General features: G+C 34.1%; 1 protein-coding gene across 1 annotated transcript; it reads right to left on the reverse strand.

Annotated features, from left to right (window-relative positions):
• Positions 1-2,152: 2,152 nt before the first annotated feature.
• On the reverse strand, positions 2,153-11,023 carry LOC127868754 (NADH dehydrogenase [ubiquinone] iron-sulfur protein 6, mitochondrial-like). The gene is made up of 4 exons (XM_052410783.1): positions 10,714-11,023; positions 8,722-8,775; positions 8,157-8,276; positions 2,153-3,918 (listed from the first exon to the last, which is right to left on the reverse strand). The coding sequence occupies exons 1-4, from the start codon at positions 10,843-10,845 to the stop codon at positions 3,784-3,786; spliced, it is 441 nt and encodes a 146-aa protein (XP_052266743.1). The 5' UTR covers positions 10,846-11,023; the 3' UTR covers positions 2,153-3,783.
• Positions 11,024-12,532: the final 1,509 nt, after the last annotated feature.

The following is a 12,532-nucleotide window of genomic DNA, read 5'->3' on the forward strand; positions in this document are numbered from 1 at the left end:
TAGACATTGAAGTAATATTTACCGATTTGTTTCAAGATTGAGTAAAATGTGGCCGCACGAGAGGAAACAAGCTGAAATTGATTATACAAAAGGTTTTCGAAGATTTGATCTGGTGACCTTGTTTTAGGACACAAGTGATCCAGATTCAAACTAAAGCTAGATATTGACAATGTAAATATTTTACTAAGTTTCGGTGAGATTGATTCATAAATGTATATTATTGAGTGGTAACAATGTTTTGATTTTAATAACCAATGTATCAAACACACAAAACAACTGTCTTTATCCACCAATACGCCCATTCATTTTATAACTTTTTGATGATCGTATTTTCTTGGCCAAAAACGAGTTGTTATTCTGATGCTGCTTTTAGTTTAACACGATCTGATAACAGGGAATTGTTATGAGATTTACAGTTCATTAATTTAAACATGCATGTATCTTATAGTAACATAGGCTAAAGATTTTGTGTCATTTTTAAAGTCTAATTTTTCGAACATATTTTCATGAACTTGACGTACGTACTTTACTTGTAACAATACAATTACACCAATATCTTATAACATTTAAGTAAAACTTTAGGTTTCTTCCTAGTTCCCCATAAAGAAAGTATTAGATTCATAGACTAGTGCCGATTGACATACCAGCATGTCCAATCAGGGGAGGATGTGACTTCGATCAATTAGGACGGGGTTGGACCACGTTAATTTTTTTTAAAGCGCGTTCTCATGAAGGTTGTGTGTATTGCACGGGAAACAAGGTCCTTCTATGTCGAAACTAAATTACGCGATGACACGTTGGGTCTCATCACTCCTGCACACAGAACATTGGGGAGAAAATGGAACCATATCTGTTATACCCAACTGAATATTGTTTATATTGGAGTCTTTGAGTTTAGCATGACAGGGTGTGAAGAAACCATAGTTTGAGGACAAAACATATCCCCCATGGTAAGCACATTCATTTAAGCATAGCCAAAGGCCTGTTACCATAAATTTAAAATAAACAAGCTCGCAAATTTCAATATTTATGTATTTACTATTCAGTATGTAGCTATTTGTTCTATTCGCTTTGCAGGCTATCTAAGTGCATGTGATTCTAGCGTGGCACCGAATACACCAGAAAAGTTTTAATACGCCATTTTAAGACTAAATACATAAAAATATTGTTCATTTCATTGGCAATCGCCAAATCTGATATTAACCTTGATTATTTTTTAAGAATATATCAATTACATAGTTAAGTCAATGACATTAGTTACACCGATATTATTGTAAACGAATTATTTTATTGAAGCTTGATACTTTAGTAACAATACCAGACTTTAGGTTTTCTCCAAACCAAAAAAAAGGTTTTGTTATGACTGTATACTGAAAAAGAGAACCATGATGGTCATAACGCGCTTATCTGAGTTAAAGAGGTACACCAATTGTCATGGCTTTGACCCCGTGACCTAGTTTTTTTTACTTCATGTACGCCAGTTTTGAACTTAGCCTTGATATGGTAGAGACCAACAATCCTACTAAGTTTTATCAAGGTTATGAAGAATTTCGAGTTGTTATAAGGTTTCTCTACGACTCAACCTGATGATCGATGTGTTGAACCCACTTAACCTGTATTCAAATCTGGCCGATATATTGTCACGATAAACATGCTGACTAATTTTCATCAATATTGTTCATAGATCCATTAAACAAATACCAATTATTTATCAGTACGTGTTTTAGCGAGACTTTCAGTTTACGAGACTTGTTTAAACGAAGCTGTGCTCTAGTAAAAGTGTATTATCATTTGTATTCCATTAATTGATTATCATTAAGATGTATGATACACATTTATTGGTTAATGGGTATTAATTAATGGTCAAATACGTTGTTATCTCAGCTTCAAAAAATAAGTTCTGTTCTAAAATTGGAAACAGTAGGGGCATAGCTATTTTAATTAAAATATGGTATACAGAAAATGCCATGTGGCGACTTCGCACACATAAGTAGACTACACTACCAGGACAATATTGAGACATCACAGTAAACAATATTTAACAACAATGGTTATCTTGCCAAGAAACCTGAAAAGACCTAAAGTTTCATTGAAAGGCCTCTACGTTTTGTTGTTGTTGTTTTTTCAATTAAAACAAAAGGTAAACTCACTCTAATTAGGTATTGTTTATTTAATTTTATTCTCTATCTGCAAAAACGAGTTTTCTCGTTCTTGGGTGCCAATGGTACATTCTGCGACCTTCAACATTGGCACACAATTCAAGGCCATGGGGAACAACAAAATAACCCTGGTCTCGTTGGTAGCCAGGCATATTTTCCAAAATATGTTACACTGGTTCCTCTTTCCTTATCCAGCCACAAAAAAGGAACTGGGTTATCTTTCTTTTAAATAACAAATATACTTTAAATAAATATGTTTGATACCCAATCTACATTTACAATGATTTCCTTGATTTACTGGTCAATTTCGTTCATTTGAATGTATTTTTTAAATATAAATATTCGATAAAAATCAAGATTAAGGAACCAGTTTCATATAACTTATTCAAACCGAATAAGGAAGTGGGTCATCATTAAATAGAACAAAGTAGATATTCATCTCAATAACTATGGTCAATATCCAACCTATATACATACATGTATACTGGTTAAATACATGTATGTTTATTTTTAACTTAAAAATGCCAGTTTCTTATTGGCCTTGAATAACGATAAGTCATAAATTAATGTTTTCAATTGCAAAAAAAACTGAGTCATCTTAAACAAAACTGAGTAGAGATGTATTGCAATTACTTTGTTTAATTTCCGAACCTACATTTGCCATGACTTTTATTGACATAAAGTACTATTAGGTAAATTTTAATTCATTTTTAGTAACAAAATGCCAGTTCCTTATTACTTTCTTCATAATAATTTTTATCATAAAATAAAATATACAGTTGACAGAACACAGTCATATAACATAATCAAGCCAAAAAAAATATACACAGCATCTGAAATATAAAATATCCGAAAAAGATCGGTTAAAATAAAGGCTTCTGAATAAAGCACTAACTGATCAACCTCCTCATTCGGAGGCCATAATTTCTGATACTTCAATTCGGATCATAGTGCTTGAAGTTTTATCTGACCCTTACCTTTGGACAAACTATTTGATAGGTGAATACTAGGCATGTTTTATAAATAGCTAATTCCGTTCTCCTATCTCAACACTTACAAAGGGAAATGATCAAGAATTTAAATAGGTCACCATAAAAGCAAGACACACAATCATAAAACAATCATGTTGAATTTATTTTTAACGTTTATTTAAAGCATTAGAACTACTATGAATAAACATGTAAATCCAAATTAAAAAGCATAGGCAAATACTTTAAATTGGAGTCAATATTATACACAGCTGAAAAATTAGTAAATTTTACAATAAAAAATACAATTTATTTACTATATTAACAATAGTTTATCATTTTGTAACAATTTGTTAGGTAACAGTTTAAACATGACTTAGCAAAAGAAAACAACATGTCTGACCAGACAAATACCAAATAAGCTTGAAAATCTAATTAAAATACCAGTTACAACTAATTTTCTATTTCTGCTTAATCAAAAAAAAGTTAAATTTCTAAATTAACAAAACGCTTATCAATTTTAATAAAAGTTTGTATCTTTTTTATGTCTGTAGATTGAACATAAAAAAAGATCTCACATTTCAAAAAATGTTTGCATCTGCTTATGCATCATCGTGTCACAACAAGAGTTCTGAGTCTTAGAGCGGAAGAGCATATTACGATTTTATAGCCTCCATCTCTGCAAGGTACTGTTCATAAGTTATAGAGGGCCCATGCTTGGCTGGATCGTAGTACTTGGTCTGGATGAATTTCCTACCAGAGTAGCCACAAATCGACACTTCTGGCTTATCCTGGAAGTATTAAATACACAGGCCAACTGTAGATGCTGGAGACTTATAAACATTTAATATTGTGAGAATTAGATAACAACAAGAGCTGTGTTCGTAAAACACAATGCCCTCTACTGAGCCGCTTTGAAGCCATATATTTTACCTTTGACCTTGAAGGATGATGACCTTTCACCACATAAAATGTGCAGCTCCATGAGATACGCATGCATGCCAAATATGGAGTTGCTATCTTCAATATTGAAAATTTTTACTTTTGACCTTGACCTTAAGGATGACCTTGACCTTTCACCACTCAAAATGTGCAGCTCCATTAGATACGCATGCATGCCAAATATCGAGTTGCTATCTTTAATATTGCAAAATTTGACCTTGAAGGATGACCTTGACCTTTCACCACTCAAAATGTGCAGCTCCATGAGATACACATGCATGCCAAATATCAAGTTGCTATCTTTGATATTGCAAAATTTTGACCTTTGACCTTGAAGAATGACCTTGACTTTGACCTTTCACCACTCAAAATGTGCAGCTTCATGTGATACCCATGCATGCCAAATATCAAGCTGATATCTTTAATACTAGTATTGCAAAATTTGACCTTTGACTTGAAGGATGACCTTGACCTTTTACCACTCAAATTGTGTAGCTCCATGAGATACACATGCATGCCAAATATCAAGTTGCTAATTTCAATATTGCAAAATTTGACTTTTGACCTTGACTTTAAAGGATGACCTTGACCTTTCACCACTCTAGATGTGCAGCTCCATGAGATATGCATGAATGCCAAATATCAAGTTGCTATCTTCAATATTGCTAAATTTGACCTTTGACCTTGACGGATGACCTTGACCTTTCACCACTCTAAATGTGCAGCTCCATGAGATACACATACATGCCAAATATCAAGTTACTATCTTCAATATTGCAAAATGTGACCTTTGACCTTGACCTTTGACATTGAACAATGACCTTGACCTTAACCATTCACCACTCAAAATGTGCAGCTCCATGAGATACACATGCATGCAAAATATCAAGTTGCTATCTTCAATATTGCAAAAGTTATGGGCCATGTTGAAGTTTCAGGCGGACGGACAGACAAACGGACTGACGGACGGATAGACTGACTGACGAACAGACCGACATATAAAAAACTATATGCCACCCTTCAGGAGCATAAAAAAGTTATGAAGAAAGTTAAAGTTTTTGGACTGACAGACAGATGCCATATATTTGACCTCTGACCTTGAAGGATGACCTTGACCTTTCACCTTTCAAAATGTGCAGCTCCATGAGATACACATGCATGCCAAATATCAAGTTGCTATCTTCAATATTGAAAAAGTGATGGCCAATGTTTAAGTTTTCGGACAGACGCCATATATTTGACATTTGACCTTGAAGGATGACCTTGACCTTCACCTTTCACTACTCAAAATGTGCAGCTCCATGAGATACACATGCATGCCAAATATCAAGTTGCTATCTTCAATATTGAAAAAGTTATGGCCAATGTTAAAGTTTTCGGACGGACAGATGCCATATATTTGACATTTGACCTTGAAGAATGACCTTAACCTTCACTATTTACCACTCAAAATGTTCAGCTCCATGAGATACACATGCATGCCAAATATCAAGTTGCTATCTTCAATATTGACAAAGTTATGGCCAATGTTAAAAGTTTTTGGACGGACAGACGCCATTTATTTGACATTTGACCTTAAAGGATGACCTTGACCTTCACTTTTTACCACTCAAAATGTGCAGCTCCATGAGATGCACATGAATGCCAAATATCAAGTTGCTATAATCAATATTGAACAAGCGATGTGTTCGTCAGAAACACAACGCGCCCTATTGCGCCGCTTTGAAAAAAAAAGTTTTGTTTTTTTGACCTTTGACCTTGAAGGATGACCTTGACCTTGACTTTTCACCACTCAAAATGTGCAGCTTCATGAGAATGCCGCTTTGAAAAAAATATTTTTTTTTTGTTTGTTTGACCTTAAAGGATGACCTTGACCTTGAACTTCCACCACTCAAAATGTGATGCTTCATGAGAACGCCGCTTTGGTATTTTTGTTGTTGTTGACCTTTTACCTTGAAGGATGACCTTGACCTTGAACTTCCCCCACTCAAAATTTGCAGCTTCATGAGATAAACATGAATGCCAAATATCAAGTTTCTATCTTCAATAATGCAAAAGTTATGGCCAACGTTAAAGTTTTTTTTCCGGACGGACGGACAGACTGACATACACACATACTGACAGAAAGTTCAACTGCTATATGCCACCCTACCGGGGGCATAAAAAGTTATGGCCATTTAAGTTTTCGGACGGACGGACAGACTGACACACTGACTGACTGACTGACGGACAGTTCAACTGCTATATGCCACCCTACTGGGGGCATAAAAACTATTTCAAATTGATAATGTTCACTGCAAACCATGCATTCTTCAGAATTTTGAATTCTATATATTTATATACATATATTTATTCAAAGAACAAATGTTTCCTCCAAATTTCATGATTTTATTAATGCCGCTTCTAGAGTTTTAAAAAGCCTTTTATTCAATTGTCCTAGTGACATCATTTGTTATCCTAAGTGCAACAGTTTCAAAGTTGGCAGTGATATTATTAGGGCAATAATAAATGGCCAATAAATGTGGCCTTAAGAGTGTTAAAAAGCGTTTTCTTGTGTTTGACCTAGTCACCAAGTTGTTGACCCTAGTGAGCCAGTTCAAACCTAGATTGAGATATCAATTAGATAAATGTCATGAATAAGTTTTAAGAAGACTTGGCAATAAATGTGACCTTTAGAGTGTTCACAATCTTTCTCATGATTAAGATATTATGACCTAGATTTTTTACCCATGACATCGGTTTAAACTCAGCTGAGGCATCCTAAGGAACATTCAGAGAATGTTTCATGAAGACTGGAGTATAAATGTGACCTATAGTGTTCACAAGATTTATTGTATCCATATCATGAAACCCCTTGCCGTCATGTATTTCAAAATAACAGTGCCTTTTTCAAACTCTGCAAAAAATGTCATTTGAAAAAATGTTATGATCAAGTTAAATGAAGATTGGGCAATATTGACCTCTTTAGAGTTCACACAATTTTATTATTGCTATATAAGGAAAACTGCCCTGCCCCATTGGCATCTATGCTTTCTAAAAGAATGAACCCATTTTCTAACTTGGCAGAGATATCATCACAAACGAAGTTCTAACAAAGTTTCATTATGACTGACCAAAAAATATGTTAACGGGTGTTCACTTGAGCCATATAAAGAAAACTGCTCTGATCCCTGGCAGCCATGTTTTTAAAAAGAACAAGAACAAGTTCAAACTAGGTCCTAGGGACAAATATTCCAAACAAGTTTCATGAAGATTGGGAAAAAAATGAAACGTCTAGAGTGCTCATAAGGTTTAACTATTGCCATACATGCAAAACCCTGCCCTCGGATGCCATGTTTTAAAATGGACCTGAACCATTTTCATATCAGTTGATAATTATGACAAATGTTGTCAGCTAGTTAAATGATGATAGTGCCATAAATGTGGCATCTTGAGTGCTCACAAGGTTAATGTCAACAGAAAAAGGTGATCACAAATGCACACTATAAGCTTGTTAGGCTAAGGTGAGCTAAAAATAAATAATAATATTTTGAGCACTCCAATAGTCTACATTAGGGCTGCCACGATTCACCGGTATATCGGTATATCGTGGTGCATGTCGTGAAAACACAATCTGTCAAACAAGCTCTTTTGAATACTATTACATCAATTAAAGTAAATCATAAGGATATTTTCACCCAACATTATAGACGTTTTTGCAAATATTTGGGACAAAATATAGGAAACTTGTAGAAAATTTAAAACTTATCATATTTGAATGCAATCATTCTAGCCGAGTATGGCCAAGAGTTTGTGTTGTAATGTTCAAGCCAATCAGGTTTTAAACTGGGACATCAACCTCAGTATGCTCTGACCAATCACCTAACAGTATTTCATGGATTGGATTCAGGCGAAAAAATGAAGATTAAAATATATATATATATATATACGGGTAGGTTTGAAATAAAATGTGCATGAAAACTTTGAAGAGGAAAGGGACTCAAGATTGCCTATATAAGCCCAAGGGTTTCGATTTACATGAGCAAAAATAACTAGGTTTAAACGAAAGTTTCATATCATATTAAATCCTAACTGCATCTAAGCATACCAAGTTAATGAAGACTTTTGGATGCCCTAGAGCTCCGCCACTGTTGCTGGAAACCCTTCTACGGTTACACACCACTACAGGGTCCTCAGCTATCAAGTCTATGGCAAAGTTGGGGTTAACCTTAAACAAGCAATGGTACATCATATTTCTTGAAGACATCCAAATTGCAGTATAACAAATATGTGACCTAATACCTTAAACGTACAATGTGGGTGTCAAGGACTTTGATTGATATTTTAAATAATTAATAACTTAATTTATTTTCAATGTAAACATTAAGCTTTTTTGGCTCAGGTAGAGTTTTACTAAGTTTCTTGGGAACAAGCTGATATTTGTTATAAATGGTATCTATTTGAAGAACATTTTTTTAAATACATTCATTTTTATTTAAAATGGTGCTATGCACAGGCTATTTACAAGTTTGAGAATTTTAATAAAAAATACTTACAATTACTCTTAGTACGTTTTGTATAAATGGTTCATTAATGATATAAACACTTTTGGAATAGTTGTTTGTTTATACTGTACAGTTATGTTGCTAATTATTATAATTCTTGAACCTGACCAATCTTTCCTTGTCAACAAATCTTGCTCTTCTATAGTCATCTTTTTCATAAACCTGCAAAAATGAAACAGAAATTAAAGATCCACATAGCAACCTGTTGAAATCATTCTTCTATGGTAAAGTTAAAAATTAAATACTTTGTTCAAGCCTTTCTTATAATGAATGATGAATCTCAACATGAAATTAAAATTCTAAGAACTACATGAAATTGAAACATATATAATATTATATATATTAAGTTCTGTGTGTGGGTATTTCAGGTCCTTCCGCACCTGAGTCTGCATTTAGTTGCAATAAAGCAACACTTAGCTTTATAACCCTAAGGGTTGCTGAGAGTTGCAAATTCAGAATGCGTCGTCTATTATCAAAAGGTGAAAACTTTGGTCACTGATGCAAGGGTTTAGGAACACTGAAGCTGCAAAAACTTATCAATGTTAACCTGTCTAAACCACAAATTCACGCAAATGGTACCATTAAAGCAAGAAATAATTGCCTTTTATTAACTTTGTTGTACCTTTGTATGCTCTTTCCACAATGAAAACTGTCGCAATATTGCACACTTTAAGTGTCGCTATCAATTAGTTTGCAAAACACCAATCTTTTGCTAGTCACGATTTATGATGTAGCCTAAGTTAATAAGGATTTTTCGAGCATTTACACTGTTCCAAATTTCAATATAAAAATATCAACAAGAATGGTGTGTTGAAACATTGTTGTGTTCTTTAAGTTGCATGAAAAGAATAATGTCCGTCGTAGATTGTAATTCAGGTAAATTTAATGTGTTTTTGAAGTTAATTCATCGTTTTCCTGAGGCTGCATTATGTTAACAATTACAGTCAACTGGTCTGTAGCAGTAAAAACAGACTAGGGATTTAGTTGCAATAATTAAATTTCAGCTTCCTTTATAACCCAAAGGGTTGCTGAGTGGCAATGCGCCGTCTTTTGTCCAAAGGTGCAAAATTTGATCACCACTAAAAATGCTTAGGAACACTGATACAGCAAAAAACTTATCAACGTTTACCTGTCTAAAGCACAAACTCATGCAAATGGTACCATTAAAGCAAGAAATAATTGCTTTTTATTTACTTTATTATATTTGTGTACGCTCCATCCACCATATTGGGAAACTGTTGTAATGTTGCTTACAAAAAGTGTCGCTATCAGTAAGGTCTCAGTACACCAATCTTTTGCACATTGTGATATTTGATGTAATCTAAGTCCTTAACATGTGGCACTGGTGTCAAATATTTACACTGTTTCAAATTTCAAAATGAAAATGTCAGCAAGAATAGTGTGTTGAAATATCGATGTGTTTTTTAGGTTGCATGCAATGGATAATGTCTGTAGGCTGCCATTCGGGTAAACTTAATGTGTTTATGAAGTTTATCAATCGCTTTCCTTAATTGGTAACAACTGACGTCTGTTTAGTGATGCGCACGAAATCTGTGTCCAGATTTGCGCTTGAGTTTAATAAGGGGTGCATATGGGAGTATGTTTATATGGACTAAGGATAACGTCTGTAGGCTGACATTCAGGTAAATTTAATGTGTTTTTGAAGTTTATTAATCGCTTTCTTTAATTCGTACAAACAACATCTGTGTAGTAATGCCCACGAAATCTGTGCATTAAACTGCGTGGTGTTTATAAAGGGGTGCATATTTACTCCCAGAGTCGCAAAAGCAAAAATTATCAAAGGCTCTGGGAGTACGTTTATATGGACTAACTAGGGACCATAATTCTTCCCAAACATTGTTGACGCCAAAATTTTTATTTGGATGATCATCCAACACAAAAACGTCATTCAACAGTAAAAGCCTGAATGAGATCAACCAATTTGTTACAGGAAATTGAAAACAACATTTTGGTACAGTATACTTATCCGAAATTACACAGGACATCGATCATGCAAGAACTTAATCATGTTAATTATCGAACCCCACCACCTGTCATTTACATAGTATTATTCGCTTAGGTATTCGCAAATTGACATACTTGTCCAGTATGTGTCACGGTATCAACATTTGCGGGTTCCTTTACTGCTGAAAGTCTCGAGGATGTAGAAATTCCCCTAAATACCGATTTGTTTAATGGCAACCTCGACAGTCCTCTGACGAGTGACGCCATTTTGGTTTTATTAACCCAAAGATATATCCACCAAAAAGCGCCAGCGCATGAACAAGTAAATAGCTTGCTTATACGTCCAGTCTGTACAAATCAAAGTACTGAAAGAACTGGTTTGACGATGCTTTTAAAGAGGATGGAGGTAGGATTCGGTGGAATATCGATTTTCCCAGAAAAACAGCGGAAAATATCGATATTTTCACTGTTATTTTTCACTGTTTAAAACAGTGAAATACCATTTTATTTCACTGATATTTCTGTATAAATCACCGGAAAGCATAACATAAATAAGCATCCATTTAAGTTAATCTACATCACCGCAATTGTGTAATTTTTATTGCTTGTCATTTATCCGCAGGTCAATAGTTAATGGTTATGGTGCAATCGTTTTCGTTCTTGGACACTGCACTCCCTTCAATAAGATTTATTTACCTAAATATCTCATATTTGAACTTACAATTCTTTTGGTAGTAATGGTCCAGACAACTGGATAAAACAGCAACAGCTAACCCATTATTTTTCGAGGAACATAATTGAGAATTCCTGTGCTAGCCCCCAATCACAGTATGTTGGGGTATAATAATAGTCAAATTTTGTTTTTCTTCTCAAAAGATTGTCGTAGATTATAAGTTGAGGAATATATCATCCAAGACTACAACTGTTAGAAAGCCATTTTTTTCATTTATGTTTATTGATAAACAAGGTTTTGTAACAATCTATACTATACATAGATAGCTTTAACAGCACAATGTGGCTCACCTGAAACTGATTGTATCCTAGTGGTGTTAATTCATTTTTCATGAAGATCTAGCAAAAAAGGCATTGTGAGTATGAACAAACTATTTGCGTCTATCCGATCTAATTGAGCCTTGTTACCGAGTTCCTACTTTTATTTATTTGAACATTCTGATCAACTACCATGAAGATCAGGTAAAAAATGTAAGTGTTAACATAGATTTTAATGATTTTAGTTATTGATCAAATGCTTGGAAGCACATGACCCACTTTTGAACGTGACCTGTTAATCACTGAGACTAGACCTTGTGATCTAAATGTTGAATATGCTATTTTCAAGCTTGACTTTAAAATCATTTAAAATAATGTTCTAACCAATTTACAAGTGGATCAGAGAGAGAATGTGACCACTAAAGTATTAACAGACCTTTTCTTATATTTGACCTAGTGCCCTAATTTTTGATAGAATATGAAACCCAAAATGACATAGAGGTGACTAGTTTCATAAGAATCTGGCAAAGAGGTGACACCCAAATTTAAATATTGTAAAATGATATCTTATGAATTCACACTTAACTTTGGATAAAATACAACAGACAAAGAGTGATAACAAAAGCTCACCTTGTCACATCATAACAAGTGAGCAAAATAACCAAAACTATGACATCATGTAATTGCTCAGTTACTTCCAATAACAATAAATTGTTACTTTTGAAACAAATACAATACCTTCCCTTTCTTACTACAGGCTGTTCTAAAACAAGATAGCCCTGTATCGCTCACCCAAAACTCCTTCTATAGTGTCAAAAACTTGTGTATGATTTGACTAAGTTGTAACCTAGCTTTAGCTTGCACATGACCAACTTGCAAATTCAGCTTTTGATTTGATTAAGATGGACATTGTAAGCAATTTTCATGAAAATCAGGAAGATAATGTGACCTGTAGAAAGGTAAA

Source organism: Dreissena polymorpha, chromosome 2, assembly GCF_020536995.1.
Source record: "Dreissena polymorpha isolate Duluth1 chromosome 2, UMN_Dpol_1.0, whole genome shotgun sequence".
Taxonomy (NCBI): domain Eukaryota; kingdom Metazoa; phylum Mollusca; class Bivalvia; order Myida; family Dreissenidae; genus Dreissena; species Dreissena polymorpha.

Coding starts and splice junctions, on each gene's coding strand:
- LOC127868754 (XM_052410783.1), bottom strand. CDS start 10,845: ATGGCGTCACTCGTCAGAGGACTGTCGAGGTTGCCATTAAACAAATCG. Junction 8,277..8,721: donor TTGTTGACAAGGAAAGATTG/GTCAGGTTCAAG, acceptor TGCTTGTTTAAG/GTTAACCCCAACTTTGCCAT. Junction 3,919..8,156: donor CAAAAGTCTTCATTAACTTG/GTATGCTTAGAT, acceptor TAATACTTCCAG/GATAAGCCAGAAGTGTCGAT.